The 17,817-nt window shown below is 37.9% G+C and overlaps 1 protein-coding gene across 7 annotated transcripts in view; it reads left to right on the top strand.

Moving 5' to 3' along the window:
- Positions 1 to 17,817, top strand: part of DMD (dystrophin) — a 2,193,636-nt gene that overhangs the window by 1,968,266 nt on the left and 207,553 nt on the right. For all 7 annotated transcript variants that reach the window (XM_036917975.2, XM_057495970.1, XM_057495969.1 and 4 more), the window contains one exon: positions 11,279 to 11,357. In XM_036917975.2, coding sequence (XP_036773870.2) covers positions 11,279 to 11,357 — 79 coding nt within the window. The remainder of the gene's footprint in view (positions 1 to 11,278; positions 11,358 to 17,817) is intronic.

Below are 17,817 nucleotides of genomic sequence, written 5' to 3'. Positions count from 1 at the left end.
TTTAAAAAATATTTTAATGTCTTCTTATGAACAACTAAATGAAGTCCCTATTCTTATCCAGATAGACAAGTACTGCTCTGGCTTGAATCCAAGTGACATCTCCAACCTTAATATATTCAGCTCTCCCCCAACGTGTACTCCACATCCGGGCCTTGTGCGAAACAAATTATTCTTTCTGTTCTTGTCACACAGGATCTTACCTGTGTTTCTGCCCATCAAACTCTTATCCAACTTCAAAGGCCCAGCTGAAAAGCAACCTCCTTCATTAATTCGATCTGAATAGTCTGTAACCCCAATAGCTATTTATGCTATTTTTAGCACAGTTTCCAGGAAAGGATAGTAGTGCCCACTGAGTGCCGGAACGTGGACTGTACAGAAGTGCACTTTCAAATCCCGTTATTTGTACATCCGTTTCCTCATCTGTAAAATGGTCATAAGCGGAGTACCTTCTTCATTGCCTTGTTCACTCTTCCAAGTATTTTGTTGGTTGTCTACGCTGAGGCAGGTACTGACCTAGATCCTGGGGATACAGCAGTGCGTGAAATAGACCAAGTCCGGCTCTCACCAAGTTTATTTTCTGATAGGAAGGGCTTAAATGCAATATGCCTATAAAGCTCTTGAGGCAGCACTTGGAACATTGTGAATGCTCTGTAAATGTTACTATTATTACTATCGTCACTGTTGTTATTGTTTGGTATTTCTGTTTACAGATAAGGAAACCAAGGCTCATGGACATTAGATGAGATGCTGATAGTCAAATAGCTAGTAAGGGATTCTAACTCAGGTCTTCCTGACCCATAGAAATGGTATTCTTTCCTCTAGGCCAGTGGCTCCAAAAGCAGGGAATATGTCAGAGTCATTGGTGGAGGTTTAAACAAAAAATACAAATTCTCAAGCCCCAGCCCCAAATGGACTGTCAGAAATTCTAGAGATGAACTAAGAATCTGTACTTTTTTTTAAAACTTCCCAGGTAGCTGTGAAGCACTATCAAATTGGGGAATGACTGCCCTGCATTAAAATCTTTCCCAGGCTATCTTACTATGCCTCTTTCTAAATATCTAATCCATAGATTCATTAAAGATAGGCTTCTTGTTTTCTTGTTTATCTTTTCTCCTTTCTCTCCTAGCAAAGTGCCCTATAAGCACTCAATAAGTATTTGAGTAATTAATTGCTTAATTATTTAATTAACGTTGCTCTTAAAAAGCAAATACAGCTGTGCTACTAGAAGCCTGTTATGAGCTGTCATTGATCTTCCTAGAGATATTTATTAATCAGTTAAGTACTTGGGAAGGATAGGCTAAACATCTGGGAATGACACTGAGAAGGCCTCCTAACCAAATGTTAGCCACATCACTGCATGGATCAGGCCCCCACCCACCTTACCCACACTTCATTAACAACTTCAGGGAAAATACAAATATTTATACTAAAAATCAAGAGATTTCCCACCACTCTAGTTGGGTACCTTTTAACTTGACACACGTATCCTGTTTGGAAAACAGGAGGGAAATCACTGTTTTAAAGAAGGAAAAAAATCCTTGATTCTTGTCACACTGCGAACATGGAGTTCACTGCTATACAGTAAGATCATAAAGCAAGATCCCAAAATACAATGGCTGATTATTCACAGTAGACATATTAAGTCAAGAAGCTTATTTTTTCTCTCTTTGCTAAGGCACAAAGCCTGAGGCTATATGCATTTTTATTACACTTACTGTCTTGGTTTCACTTGAGGATTAAAAAGAAAGTCAAGGTACAGTGCACGTATCCTCGTGGATTTTAGGATTTCTTGCTTTAGTGAAAGGAAGAATTTCATAAAGTACCTCAGGTTATTGCTCAAGGAAGTATACCTACTCCTGTGATGACCTAGAAATTCAATCTTTTGTTTCTCCTATAAAAGATCACATTGTGTTTTGGAATTTTTTTCCCTGTAGTTTTCGGTGCTATGTAAAACTACATTTAAAAAATAGCTTTAGTTTAGATTTGAAGTGCAAATATCTAAAATAGTTCAGGAAAGTCTTATGACTATTCAGGAAGCTTACAAATCACCTCACCTCAGGGTTGGGGTGAGGGGGAAGGAGGGAGGCAGAGGGAGAGAAGGGGGGGGATTGGTCTGGAGAGCAGGAGGGCCGGGGAGATAGAGACTGGACAGACTGAGAGGGAGTGAATACATGTCAGAGTTTTAATGCCACTTCTGACAAATCTAAACTGTGAAACTGTTGGGGAGGAAGAATTTTCCTCTACCCTTCAAAGATCTTCTGGCTGGTCTAAGAATTAAATCTGCATGAGACAAATTAACAGGAGAAAACGTAATTACATAAGCATGGGGAATCCACATAAATGAGAGATCCCAAAGACAGGCAAAAAGAGGTATTTATGTCGTTCTGGACTAAGGACAAGGAGGTAGAGGTCTGGGCTACAGAAAGAAGGAAGGCAGTTCACAGGAAGAATGGAAAGAGTAAATATTTGGTAAACAGTCGTTTGCTGGGCCATCCAGATACAGTGGGACACAGAGAGGACTTTGATCAAACAGGCCTTGCTGGTTCCTTCCCTGTCCACCACCCTAGTTCTTATTATAGTGTAGCGACCTATGGTGATAGGCCCCTTCTTGGAGCAGGTCCTCTCTCTAAATTCTTTTAGGTAGGTAGTGGGGAGAATCAAAAGAAAAACATCTTGAGTCTTCTGTTTCTTAAAAAGAATCAGCCTAAAAGAAACACATTTGGGGTGGTAAAGTTTGCTCCCCTCTGAAACAATAGAAGTGCATTGCTCCATCCTCTATTAAGATTCATGAAGTGCACCTGCTTACTTTACGTGTGCCTTATTTTCTGATATGCAACAAAGAGAGAAGGCCTGAATGTTGTAGGATTTGGAAGTACAGTGGGTGAGCTCTTCTGGTTTATTGATTTGCAAAGAATGGCCTGATACTGGTTTGGCCGCACTGCATTGTTGAGAGAAAAGAAAGGCACTTTTCAGTGGCAGAGAGGATTGCTGGGAACTGGAAACGGGTTGTGGCAAGCAGGGTTCTTTCATATGCAGTCAAATTGACTGTGAAGGGAGTCAAAGTCATGGAAATGCTGCGAGGATAGTGTGAGATTTAAGGTGCATCTATTTCCTTGGTTAAGGACTGTTGGGTACAGACTTCAGCAAATTCTCCTTCCCAACCATCATAATAGAGGTGATTAGCAGAACAAACTGAAAATCTACAAGTGTATTGTTACCTAAAACATAAAGGTTTCACCATTGAGACAAAACATGTTTAACTTCTAGTGCTTTACCGTTTTTCATTTATCTTTCAGATTTCACCCTGCATCAGTCATCTTTTAGTATGAATTTGCTCACTGCTACATATGTTGCCCTTGTTTCAGATGATACCAGTTCTAGTTTATCCCCTTGATAATTATTTAAAATGGCCACTTCTGGTCCTCAGAAAACACACCAGGGTTCTAATACCAGGAGGGGTAATTATGTCATTACCGTGTGAGCATTATGCTACTTATGGCCCAAAGTGCCCCTAGAAAGGAATGCTCCAGCAGCCTTGGAAAAATTTTGTGAGTGATGTCTTCCAAGTGTGGAATAAATAAAGCTCAAAAATAAATAGCTGAGGCTGAAATGTAAATGATTTAATGTAATGGTGTTGCAAGGTGCAAGCCACTTGACTTCAGTTCCTGCTACAAATCATGATATACATTAGGAAAGCTTTTAGAAGGGAACTTATTTTTTCAGATAAAATCTGTAGCAAGTTACATCATCCAAGCAGAGAAATTCAACTGTTATCTCTCTGAGACAAAAACAAAAAGAGAAAACAAACAAAAAGGCAGGAGAAATGCTGCCTATGTCTTCCCTTCCCAACACATTTTTTTCATAACAGTCTGTAGATGTAACAAAAACTAAAGATTTTGACAAATGAAGCAGGAGAGGAGGTTGATTGCTGCTTTTCTAAATTAAAATTAATGATACCCTTAAGGTACTTGGGTCTATGAAGTCAGCTTTATGTTGATATAACCTGACTCCATTATCGCAGAATGAGCATAAAAAACAATAAACAGACTTCCAAGGTGCATTTGAGAAACTGGCGAGGTGAAGGCTGAAGGCTTAACAATGGACAATGGACTTGCTTTTTGTCCTCCTGTGCTTTCCGGTTGGTGCAAGAGTTTGTCAGAATTACAGGAATAATGTTTCTGGAGAAGTATTGGGCCAGGTAGGAGAGGAAAAAATAACGTTCTCTCTACACTTCTAAGGTTTTTCACTGAGACCCTCCCTGTAATAAAAGAGATTAACAAGAGAAAAACGAACAAGTGTAATAATGTAGATACCTCCTACCCAAAGGAGATACAGGAATACTGAGTAAGTCTCTGACATGGCCCACACCACCACCGTAACTACCCTCTCCAGCTAAAGACAAAAGGTGCTGGGGGTGGGGAGTCAGTTACTGGAAGGGGACCAGGAAAAGCACAGGGAACCAGGGCCTGGTTGTTATGCAGAGTTAACCCTCTGCCTTCTTCATCCCTAAGGTACGAATTTCTAGATTAGAGTCACCCCCCTCTTCCTGGTACGGAGAAGGAGACACCCTTGTACATGTAAATGTCTCTTATCAAAGGGTAACTTCTACTCAGAAGTTTCAGAGCTCTCGTGTTTGGTGTTTCTTAAAAATAATCAGCTCAAAGCAATCCTTATGCCAAAGAGGCACATTCTAGGGTGGCAAATTCCGCTGCCCTGGCATTGGCTCTGGGCTGGGGCTCCTGTTCACATCATGCCTTCCCTGTCTGGCAGCAATGCACAGCTGCCTTCTTTTAGGTTCTGTCTGTTTGCTTTAGCAGAGTCTGTGCGCTCTTCTGGTCGGCTGTACAGAACATAGTTGGGGAGGGGAGGATAGGTGTGAGGTAGAAGGGTGGGTGGAGAGAGAGGAAAGGGAAAAGGGGGTAAGAAAAGGAGTCAGAGGATAAGAAGAGAGGAATCACAGGAACGTAAAATAGAAGGGGGTAAAAAGCTATGAGAGAGAACCATAAAAAAGGGTCTCAGATGGCACACGTGAGCATCCATGCCGTAAATCACACAAGATCAAGTAATAATTATGCTCCTCCTCAGCGTGCACACTGTGTTAGAGTCGCTTGCTTTCCTGCAGTCTATCCTGAAGTCAAATGAAAGAAACTCTGTTTAACTCAGGTCTCAATGTCAAGGAAACATACATAAATTCAAGGAAAACAGAATTCAGCTCATCTTTGCATTCAATAAACCCATATGGTTTTGCCACAGAGCTGTACCTATCGCAAGCCCTCATTATCTGAGGCCCTCTTTGTCAGTCACAACTCAAAAGAAATCAGAACAGCAATGGATTTTAACGGAAAAGGATTATCATTAGTTAAAAGGATTTTAGCTGAAACTGTAATAAATCTCAGGACGGTTTCCAGGATAGTGTTTGGGCATGTATTTATGAGTATTACAAGTAGGGATTTAGAAGTAAGAATGAATTATGAAGGCTTCCCCAAACACAGACATGCATACAGAAAACTGTACAAACTGCAAAATTCCAAGACAGAAATTCATGAACAGGCTGCAGAGAGGCATTTGTGTGCATGTGTGTGGTTTATTCACTAGCATCACAGCACAAGGAGAGTGTTTTTATTTTTTATGAACTCACTAGTGTAGGTGTGAAGTCTGGTTCTTGCATGCCCATGGATATTTATTAGGAGTCTAGACAAACTGAAAGCCAGAAAAGCAAACTGTACCTGCTCAGTTACATCTTTTCCCCAGACTGAAGTAAAACATAATTTATGTATGTAGTGCCGGAAAAAACACATGGACACTGGGAAAAAATCATATTGTCGAGCAATGTATTTCCACGTCAGGAGGGACTCCTTGGCTCTCCTAAACCTCCAGTGAAGACAAAAAAGTTAATTGAATAACAGGTCAAAAGAAAAGGTGGAAGCCCTTGAGAATTTAAAATAAAGTGACAAACATTTGCATTTTGATGAATTCATTTGAGATCATTGCTAGGAACCACAATGCCACAATGTTTTTCTCCTTTTTCTTTCTTTCTTTTTTTTTGGCTTATTTAAAACAACTGTGAAGAAAAAAATGAGATAATCATATCCTTCAATACGCACAGAGAAATGGACTGTGCTTTGGGAAATAATCACAGCTGGGAATGGAGTGTGTTATCAATAATTTAGCTGAATGACTTGGTGCTCATTCATTAGCCACAAAATGTCACTTTCTTGTCTACCATAATCATATTTAGCATAGTGCCTACCAGATAGCAGAAACTCGAAAATCTTTTCATTCCTCCATATATCAAATATTTGTTGAGCATCTCCTATGTACTAGGTGCGGTGCCAAACTCTGACCAAAAGAGAAAAGGTCTCTATCTACAGGGACAGGGAATTCACTTTTTAGGCAATGTATTGTCAATTAATTTAGAGATATTTCTTGATTGTGTGAAAGAAGGGAAGTCCCTGGAACAGTACAGTGCCTACAGAACTCATCAGAAAGGAGAAAGCTAAGGAGAATAATTTGTATTCCTCATGGCTCTCAAATACGATTGTTTAAAAATTAGAATAAAAGGAATACAAAGGCGATTTGGGATCCTGGTTTGCCTTATAAATTCTTCCTTTAAAACTTTTTTAAATCTACTGTTGTAGGCACAATGAATCTAAATGGTTTTCTCCTTTCCTCTTTTTAGCTTTCATGACCAAAAAGGAAGGAAAGAGGGGAGGGAGGGAAGATCTTTCCAAAAACTTGTCCTGGAAATCTCAAAAAAGAAATTCTTCTTCAATCAAAATATTGTTGTTATGGTGAAATCCTTGAATAGACAGTACATTAATTCATTCTACTGATATTAGTTGAGCATTTGCTATATGCCAGGTACTGTGCTAGTCACGGGGATATGGTAGGGAAAGAAAGATGTGTCCCTGTGCTCATGGAGCATATTTTAAAAATACCTTTTATTTCTCTGACATGCTTTTACTGAAGAATTGCTTCAAACCACCATATGAGTTCTCATGGAGCAGATGGCAGTTTTCTGCCCATCTGGGATAGTTCTAAAGAATCAACCTTTGTGTATCAACAGATAAGGTTTCTTCTGGTTCTAAGCTTTCATAATCTATGATCTAATAGTAGAAACAGGAAGTGTGCTTCCAAAAAGATGTAATACTTGTATTACTTTTTAAAAAAGAAAACAGGTATTGCCGATTAATTCAGAGGAAATTGAGTTTTTCCTGTCTCTTCAAAAAATTCTCTTTAAACTCCTTTAGCTTTTCCTACTCTGCTCACCTTCTGATGCTCAGTCCTACCCCTTTTCATCTCACTTCCCTTTCCTTCCTTTAATACCAGGCAATCGCTCATCTCTAAATTGGCTATACATGACATTTCCAATTAGAGGTTTCACTGATCATGGCCAACTTGATCATGTTCCAAATGAGTTCATACAGCCAAATGCCATCCACCCCTTTTCTAATTCCTGTATTTCCATCAGCAATATCCTCATTCTTCCAGTCTTCCACCCTGGAAATCCAGAAGTTTCCTTTGCTTCTTTAAAAATGAAGCTCTAACACTAAAATTGATTAGCTCCTCCTTCTTTCAAAATACCGCCGAATCTGTACCTTCTTTCCCATTCCAGCAGCACAATCTTAATTCTGAAGCTTATCACCCCAAATCTAGTCCATTGCAACCGCCTCTAACTGGTCTCGGCCTCCAGGTCCCTCTTGAATCTTTTCACACCGCACAGATGCACACATCTCTCTAAACCCCAACTGCCCTCTCCAATCATGAGTCACCTTGAGGAAACCTCCAGTAGCTTCCCGTTGCCTTCTTAGTAAATCTTGAGCCTCAAAATCTGGACTGCTTTCTTTTGAGTCATCTGCTTCCAGCATGCGTAGCTAACTATATCTCACCATTCTCTCCAATACCAGTGTTCTGCCACCCCAGGCCTTTCCCCAGTCATTCCTCCCCTCCAACCCTTTATGCTTCCAAAAGTCAGTGACTATAGCATTCATTTCTTGCATATCCCTTTCTGTATTAACAGGTTCTTAAAAAGAAAATGGAGTTCATTGAGTAAAGGACAGATTGTGCCATAATGCTAGATACTGGTGTGTAATTTCTGGCTTTTCCTTCTGAGTTTGTATATTAGCAATATATATTAGTTAAAAATCCAGCCAGATAGAAAGGTCCAATGCATGGAGGTTATTGTTTCAAAAGTTTATCAATTTTGCTTGTTTGCCTAATTGCTCACAGAACAAAGTGCTTTGTTCTTAAGTAGCTACAGTTGGTGATCTTGCATGCCTTAAAGTTTTCTCTTTTAAAATTATCTCTTTGTTTATTCAATTGTGCATTCATTCAATGAACTACCTTTCTCCACAGATAATTTGTGAAAAGAAATATTGTATACTTAATTCTTTAGTTATTTTATGACTATTTCCTGAATTTTTCATTTATTTACATGATGCATTTTTAATTTCCATCTCTCTTGCGTGCATATTCTTAAGTTTGAGTTAGAGGGATGGGAATTCTCTTCTTTCACATTGCAAATTCTTGATAATATTGGGTGTACAAGTGAAGCTACCACTGGAGTACTCCTTGTGTAAGAAGGAAGTACCCTGCAGACATTAGGGCCTGTAATGGCCTCAGAGGCTATATCCCAGTGATCCCTAAGAAGGGACACAGTCATGTTCCTTCACTGTCTCCATGTTCCCCTTGGGATTTCTTTCTCAGTATGTGAAAAAATTTCTCATCACTGTCACTCCCATGTGGCCTCCTCAGCCCCTCCTCCCCGCCTCCAAACTTCCTCATTCATCTCTTGATTAATTTGTTCATGAAACAACCCATTCTGCCCTAGAAACAACTATGTGTTCCAAATGTTCATTTGCATTAATGCTTGAACACCCCTTTTCTGTTACCTTATGGTATCACTTTCTTCGTGACCAGGAACTGACCTTGCACTGGATCATAAAAGGTACTGACAACAGACATCTCACAAATACGTACACTAGATTCAGTCTGTATTCAATAAATTAATTAAAAACATGGAAAGGCCAGCTGCTTATAAAATATTAATGAAATGCTTTTTTTTTCCAACTTAAATGTCTAAGATAGCAGTTAAGAGCAAAAACCAGAATGAATGAGTTTGAATCCTGGCTCTGCCAGTTTACTAGCTTCTTAAGCTTAGGCAAGTTTTTTTATGTTATGTTAAGTGTGAGGTTTTGTTGTGTTTTTCTTTTTGTAACCTCCTGAGCTTCAGTTTTGTCAATGACATGGGGAGATAATACTACTTCCTACCACAGAGCTATTGTGACAATTAAATAAGTGAATTCATATTGTCATGCACAGAATACTTAAATATTAGCCCTTTTTTTGTATTGTAGGTAGTGCCTTGCACATTATAACCTATTCTTCTCCATTTATTAACCATGATAGCAACAATAATAGTAGCAGCTAGCATTTATTGAGCATTTGTCATATGACAGAAAGAAGGCCAAACACCACTTTACGTGTATCATCTTATTGAATTACCACAAAAACTCTATGACCTCAGTCATATCTTTGTCCCATTTTTCTGATAAGGAATGTTAAGATTAGAATAATTTACCTAGGGACATGCAGCATTCTTGTTTATTCTCCCACCTCTTTCTCAGTATCTGTATCTCTTTCTCTTTCTCTCTCACAGACACACACACACTCCTTTTCTTTCTCTCTCACAGACACACACACACACACACACACACACACATTTATCCACTGATTTGCTCACCTTGTCATTAAATATTTGCCACCACTTACTATGTGCAGGCTTCACTGAGTCCTGTGGGAAGGAGGGTAGGAGAGGAGAGAGAAGCAAGGAAGATCCCTGCTATCAAGGCATTTACAATCCATTGTAAGAGAATGCTGAGGAAACAGTCGCTTCTAACCTGGAAGGCTGGAGAGTGAGCACATAAACCCATAGAAGCCTTGAACTGGGAGAGATGGGGGATAAGAGCATTCCAGAGAGAAGGAGTGGCGTGAACAAGTCACCCAAGTGTTATACTGGATGGGATAATGAGGGACAGGCAGGTAGAGTTTGGCTGGGGGTGCAGGGTTATCAGGCTGGGGCGGTAAATTTGAAATCTTCCTCAAGCTTTTGTATGTTTAACAAGCAAATCCTGCAATTTTTGGAACTCTACTTAGTTTTCCAGATATTTGGTCCAAGCAAAGATAGGCAAGGCTAGGGAGAAAGTGAAGAAAGAAGATTGTTCTGGATCTATGCTAGGCACTTTGTTGATATTAGAACGTCAGAGTTGGCTTTACACCCGACTACCTGAGCTGCTTTTCTGACGGGTTTAAGATTTATTTTACTTCTTGGGAATTATCCATGCTACAGGAGTGAACCTGTGCAAGCTCTCATAGTTCTGGGCAAGTACTGACCAACCTCTAGTTTAGCATGGACTATTGAGAACCAAATTAAGACCCAGAGTTATGGAGCTAGGCTGCCTGGGGCTGCCAGTAACATCCAGTTAGCAAAATGCCAAATGACAAAACATACCATTTCATCCATAAAGTTCTTTTCTTTTCCCCACCCAGAATGGAATTCACTAAGCTATCAGGATACTGTATCAATGTATTATAGAAAAATCTAGTAAGAGAAAAAAAAATGGTAAGTTTAACTCCATCCCACCTAAAGATATACTTCCCAGTAATTTTCAAGTCCACAAAAGCTAAAATCTGAAAATTTCTTTCATCTCACTCTTCACCCTGTAACTACCTTAAATTTAAGCCTTGCCTCTACTTCTTTATTTATTGATAAATAAATGCTTAATTATTAACTGTTGGTTCCTTATTATGAATGATTAATTAGCAATGACCCATTAATTATAGATCAATATTATTCCAAAAAAATTTGTCAAAAATTAGACTAAGACAAAACGTGTGTGATTTCTGAGATCCTTTAGTCATCTAGAAGAATAGCAAATGACAGCCCGCCTAACCTTTTCACGAAAGATTTAGAGTTGACATTTTTGATGGTACTCATTGGAGCAGTAGTTCATTTGTGTCTGCCAATGAGTAGAGTATTAAAAAAAATCCCATTTTAACATTGTCAGGAGAGCAAATCTTTTGTGTTTGGCCTTGGTTTGATAAAAATGAGTCTCGGAGGCCATGTATGGTAAGTGGATATTAAACCCAGGATTATAAATGGTTGCTTTAGTGTTCCAGCTTTCCAGGCCCACAAGATCTTACCAAAAAGAATACATTGTTTTAATTGCTCCTCATTATGTATGATGAGGGAACATCATTTCTCTCCTCTTCCTCCCAGGTGGCTGTTGAGAACCGCATCAGGCAGCTGCATGAAGCCCACAGGGACTATGGCCCTGCATCCCAGCACTTCCTTTCCAGTAAGTTGCTGTCAGCTTTCATTGCTTAACCTCTTTATCACATCTTGGTAGCTCAGAACTAAGAACTGGATTGCAATTGCGATCATCTCTGCCAAATGCACTGTAAACGTAAATCATCCTGAAAGAGAACTTGGTGAGTGAATTCAGAAGGTTAGGAAGAGGAGGCCCAGTTAGATCATTTTGTCCAGTTTTCAGCTAATGCTTAAGTGCTAACTTCAGTAATATTTTGGAGTCTTTAGTTCGACTTTGAATCAACGTAAGTGATTCATTTCATGAAGCTGATAATTATGACATCATATAATTATGATATGATAATTCAATATGTATTACTGTGAACCTATAATTCTTTATCTTTGTCTAATTCATTAAATTCTTCCTGCTTCCAAATTAGAACTTCACCCTACTAATTTCCTTTCCCTAACTATCCTTATCCCTCCTTTATCCTTGACCTCTAGTCATTCTTATTTTCTAGTTTAACTAGTTTATTAATTAGATTTTAATAATTAACTATATTATTCATATATTATTAATAAATATATGTTTTATAATTAAACTAAGAGGAATAGCCTTAGTTAACCGAAAGTTTAATATTGGAACAGCCTATTAATACAACAATGCATATTAAGTTGTCAAGTTCCTGTTGTCCTCTGATTGATGTTGTTAATGTATGCCACTTTTTCTTTAATTACAAAAGTTGAGTTCTTTTGGTATTTAAAAAGCCATACTTCTATCACATCGAGTTAACATGTGGTAACATTTTGTTGTATTTCCTTCTAATCATTCATGAGTAGGCCTGAGGGATTAACCATCATTAAAAAGTAATTATTTTATGCCTGGCTATGTTATAAACATGAACTAATTCACTCCTTATGGAAACTTATAAGGTAGATACTATTACTATACCCATTTTAAAGATGAGGTAATTGAGGCACACGGTCACACAGTGAGAGGATCACAGAGCCAGGCTCCAAATCCAAGAAGCTGGCTCCAGAGTCTGTTTTTAACCATCACATTGGACTTTTACTTAATTTATATATTTTATAGAGAGGAAGTAATTCTGTAAGATCTCCCTTCATTCTTCTACCTCTATTTTTTTTCCCGCCATTTCCCAGTCCTTTCCTTTCTTTTCCATTTCTCATAGGTTAATAAAAAGATCCGCGTTCACATTGTAAAGCATTTGACTGGAGGATTTCATGTGTATGTCTCCAGTTGGCCATTGTCTGTCGAACAAAAATGCCTAGAAGGTGGTGGTCCTATCTTTTTGTTATATACCGATAATGTATTAAGTAAGAAGTCATATTTTCTTTACTAGGCCTAACCTGATATCCGCGTGTGGTTGTTATTTGGACAGTATCACACATGCTTAGGAGGTGCCAGCAAAGAAGGGGCAAGTTAAAGAAGTACATGTAACTGAGTGGGATTATGGCCTTTAGACATAGCTCCAGAACTACCATAAAGCCCGCGGATTTTGTCTTCTGTATTTTTCCAAATCTCTGGTCTGCTTAAGTTGCCTCGGTGGCAACCATTCTATTTGATTTAATTGAGATTAAATATGATAACATACTTGTAAATGACTCATAAACCGTAAATAAAAATATTACTATTCTGAATATTAATGACTCTTCAGATACCATCTCTATTCATTTATCCTTTATTCTCTTTGCCTGTCCCACTCAAATTTCCATGTCTTCCCCATTAAAACCTATTCTCATAAAATGATATGTGTTATACTCATTTAACCCAGGTGACAGGTAAAGTTTAATGTGTACTTCTCCTGGGTTATTTGCATTTTAATAGGGTGAAAAGCCATAAGCCTGAGGAATGACTCTCTGGTGATAGAACGTCAGCCATAATCTCTGAGCAGTGCGGGAAGAACTTTGAGGGGCCAGGTAGAGCATCCTTTCAATCCATGTCACACCACTGCCTGCCTCCAGAAAGATCAGGCCTGTAGACACAGACACTCATAAAAACACCAATTTTCCTGCTTAAATGGAGCCAGCGCCAGAAGTCACCAATTTTTCGAGTGCTCATGTGGAATAGCAATGTCTGCTTAGAAGCTTTGCTTGTGGATATCAAAAAATACCAATCTGGTTTAAGGGGTATTTGAGAAATAGAATGGTGAAACTAAAGTCTAAGTGAAGATTGTTTCTTTATGTTGTCCTTTTTTAAATTACAGAGGTAATATATGCCCCTCAAGGAAATTTCGGAAAGCACAGAACACAAACAGGGAAAGAAAAACTATCCATAATCCCACCACTCAGAGACAACCACTATAAAAAAATGTGGTTTATATAAACTTTGTCTTTCTCTCGGATGTGTGCATGTGTGGATTCAGATTCTCTTCTTTTTTCTTTACACCAAGCAGGGATGAAAACATTACGGTTTTATGACCTGCTTTTTCCCCTTAGAGCTATAATGAAAAATATTTTCATGTTTTTAAATATTCCTCTACAAAGTAACCTTTTAAATGGCTGGGTAGTACTCCCTTCTGTGGCTGTACCAGATTACCAAGATAACTCCAAATCACTCAATGTTAAGGTTTTTTCAAATTTTTTACTATTATAGCCAACACTGTGACTAACATCCTTTGTACACCTTTACAAATAGCTCAGATTCTGCTATAAGATAAATGCCTGAAACACAATTGCTCGGTTAAAGGAAGTTTACATTTGTAAATATTGTACTATGTACTCCCAAACTGACCTCTCAAAAGTTTCACCAGAAACTGGGTACACCATCAAAACCATGTTTGAGGCAGGGCATCTCTGAAGTCACTTATTTGCTATTAAATTGTGTTCTATCAAAGAAAAAGAGTGTTTCCCCCAACACAAATAAAATATGTTTGAAAAAGTATCACTAAGGTCACATTTAATGAGTCTGAATTGATAAATGTCTAGTAATTTGCTTCCAGGTTACTAGCAAGAACGATAGGGTAATTTCTGAGGCTTAGAAATTACAAAAAGAGAAATGAGGTTGAGCTACTAATTGCCCCCACCTCAACAAACATGCTTACTGTCTCTCTCTCCATCTCAGACTCTGTCTCCCTCTCTCCCTCTCACCCCCACACCAACACCCCCTTTGAAAATTACATTACCAGCTGTCTTTGTTTATTTTTTTATCAGTAGAGAGAAGCAGCCTTTTATTAAAGAAAAGTATTCACTGTTTCTTCTTGATGGCCCAATCTCTACTAGTTAAAGTTGTTTCTCTTATCTTAGATCTGAGAGAAAAACATTGTAAAATATGACCCTTACCCATTGATAGACACTAGCTTGCCTTTAATTCTAGCTTTAATATTCTATCACCTCTAATTGACTTCGGCAACCTAAACCAAGAAAATTAATATACTGTAAGCTCCATAAGGGGAAGAAAAAGGAGAAATTATAATCATGCAATTTTTTTTAATTGTATATAATTAGAATATATATATTTTTTTTGTGGGAAGGAACAGTGTCAGTGTCTTATATCAATGATCAAAAAAGTACTATAGTATTCATTTGCAAAGTAGTCTGAAAATTGTCCATTTTTAAGACCTTTAAGATTTAAGACCTTTGAAAAAAAGAATTTAAGAACTTTTTCCTGGTAATTTTCTCCCTTCTCTGGGCTTCTGTTCTAAACTTTACTTCACCAAGAAGGATAATTATGTATTTGAGTAAAGGTAGAAATCTTTCTGTAGTAGTAAAAAGAACTTATAGTTGCCTTAATATTTTACAAGTTCTGGAATTCCCTAAAGGAGCATTTTCCAAGCCAAGTTCATGAGAACATTAACGTTCTGTGTGATGTTGATAACTCTCCTTTGAAAAAATAGTTATGGGGTCAGAAGGCTGGGAAAACAGTAGGTTATAAAGATAAGCAAGTTTCTTTCCTGTTGGAATTCTTGTAGTCTTTACTATACATTGAAACTTTAAAAGGAGGATAGAGTCAGTAGTTTTTCTCCATACTTCTGTGACTATGGAAGCCTTTTTGAGACACAGATTAATTTCTCACTAAACATGCCATGGAACATAGTACAGAAATCTTTGTCCTAAAGTGGTATTTGCCAAATGATTTAATGATGAAAATTTTCTGCTGAAGGTACTAAGAATGTGATCCAATTAAAAAGAAAATGAGTATAAAGCAAAGGGGTCAGCTCTTTGTTTCCTGAGGTTTCCATCCTTGACCCTCCCCACCCCCACCCCCAGCTCAGGAATCCGCCCCCTTATGCTGTGGAATTTCTTAACTGGAGAGAAGCTTAGAGTATCTGTATGAGTTGTTTTCACACTACTCATTAGTGAATCCTGAGAACAGTTTAATGACTTGCAGCCAACAATTTTTTAATGGAATGGATGGAACACATTAGAAAATATCAGAGTACATTGCACAAGCAAGGTTAAGTATTGTTTTGACACTTTGGGGTGTGTGTGTGTGTGTGTGTGTGTGTGTGTGTGTGTGTGTGTGTGTGTGTGTGTGTGTGTGTGTGTGTGTGTGTGTGTGTGTGTGTGTGTGTGTGTGCGCGCGCGCGCGCATGCGCGCGCTATGTTTCAGTATGAAATGTTTTCCTTCTGGTTCCAGTCAGAAAGTTTCAGAGACACAGAACTACTCCAGCCCTGCCCTTACTTACAGATGACAAAAAAGACTACATGATATGACCAAGGTCACACAGATGATGGTAATAGGTTTGGGACTGGAGTTCAGTTTCTGGGCTTCCAAGCCACACCTCACACTGCCTTACCCATTAAGAACAAAACCCAGGCCAATAACTGTCTAATCCACCTGATATTGCTACAGATTTTGCTCTCATCTATATTCCTCTTGGTTTGGGCAATACTAAATTGCTTTAGAGCCTGAATTTTTCTCTTGACACCTTGGGGCCAAGTGTTGTCTCATCAATAGTATGGGACACTGGTTAAGAATACAGGCTCTGGAACTGGACTGGCTGGGTTCACTACTCACTCAGATACTTAATCGCTTTGTCCCTCTTATGTAAAATGGGGGGAAGATAATAACATTTCATCAATTTTAAGACACACTTTCCCCCCTATGTGTTTTAACAGCCCTGAAATCAGAAGGTACCTCATGTCCAATGGGGTTTTGAATTCAATGAAATATGGTAATATTATCTCATAGGGTTATACTGAAGATCAAATAGTGAATATATGTAAAACCCTTGCAGCAGTCTCTGGCACTTAGTAAGTGCTATACAAGTGTTGGTTGTTAGCATCATTGTTATTATCAACTTGATAGTATAACTTAGTATTTGCCTATTAAGAGTCAAATTAGACATCAAAGTATCATTCATTCTCTTGCATTAATTTTCAGTGTAAATAGTTCCTCCTCGTTTCTGAAGCTGACTTCATGGAACTAATCTGAAAGTACAGTTGTTTTTCATATATATATATATATATGTATATATATACAGTACTTATATATGTAATATATAAATATATTTTTATATATAGTATATAAATATATACATTTTACACATTTATGTAATTAATGAATAGATGAATAATCAATGAGTAGACCCTAATCTCTATAAGGACAGGTTAGTTTTAGTCTTCTTGACAGTTATATCTCCAGTACATGTTAGGTACATGGCATCTATACTTGGTAGATATTCAATCAGTAAAATCATTGACAGGATGAATTATGTCTTATACCCAAAAAAAGAAGAGGTAAATTTCCTCCTGATACTGATAATACACAGTGGTGTGAGATTTAGCATAGTGACTACTCAATAAATAACGTGACCTCTTATGTTCCTTCTCAGCAAGGACTAATAGCATTCATAACTTTACATGGTCCTTTTTATAAAAGTCTGCTGTGCCATGTAATATATTAAGGGGAAAAGCTGACTTCAAAATTACAACATGATCACAGCTATATTAAGAAATAGAAGAGAAACAACAGAAAGGTACATATAAAGAAAAGACTGAAACTAAACTACATCAAAATGCAAACAGCCATTTTGTTTTTCTCTTTTTGGCCCATTTTTTTATGGTAAGCATGTATTACTTTTATAATGGAAAAAAGCAATAGAGTAAAAATTTTTATTCTCTAGCTTTTAACCCAGTGACCTCTTGAGTATTAAACTCTACTGATGGCTATGGAACTCTATAAGAACAATTTCCTTTTTACTACGTATTCTGCATTTGAAAGCTATAAGTTTCATTGAGTGATCTTCTTGTACTCAAATTATGAGACACTGTAAAAAGAAAGAATTGATCAGTTATTTCTTGCAGGCTTTATAATCTTAACTGCCTTAATCAAATCCCTGGTTAACTCTTTCCTGTTAAAGCAGCCCAACCATTTACAGTTTTCCCATGCTACATAGGGCTAAAAAGTTTGTTTACATCTTGGGAGTTGTCAAACCTTCCCTCCCCCATCCTCCTTCTCACACACTTAATAAGAAAATAAAAGGAGGGGGGAACTCTAAGCACATCTAATAATACTGACATTTCACTTAACAGTGCTCCAGTCTCTG

This window comes from Manis pentadactyla, chromosome X (assembly GCF_030020395.1).
Source record: "Manis pentadactyla isolate mManPen7 chromosome X, mManPen7.hap1, whole genome shotgun sequence".
NCBI classification, from domain to species: Eukaryota; Metazoa; Chordata; class Mammalia; order Pholidota; family Manidae; genus Manis; species Manis pentadactyla.
The sequence above is the reverse complement of the archived record's forward strand: the minus strand, read 5'-3'. Positions and strand labels throughout refer to the sequence as shown.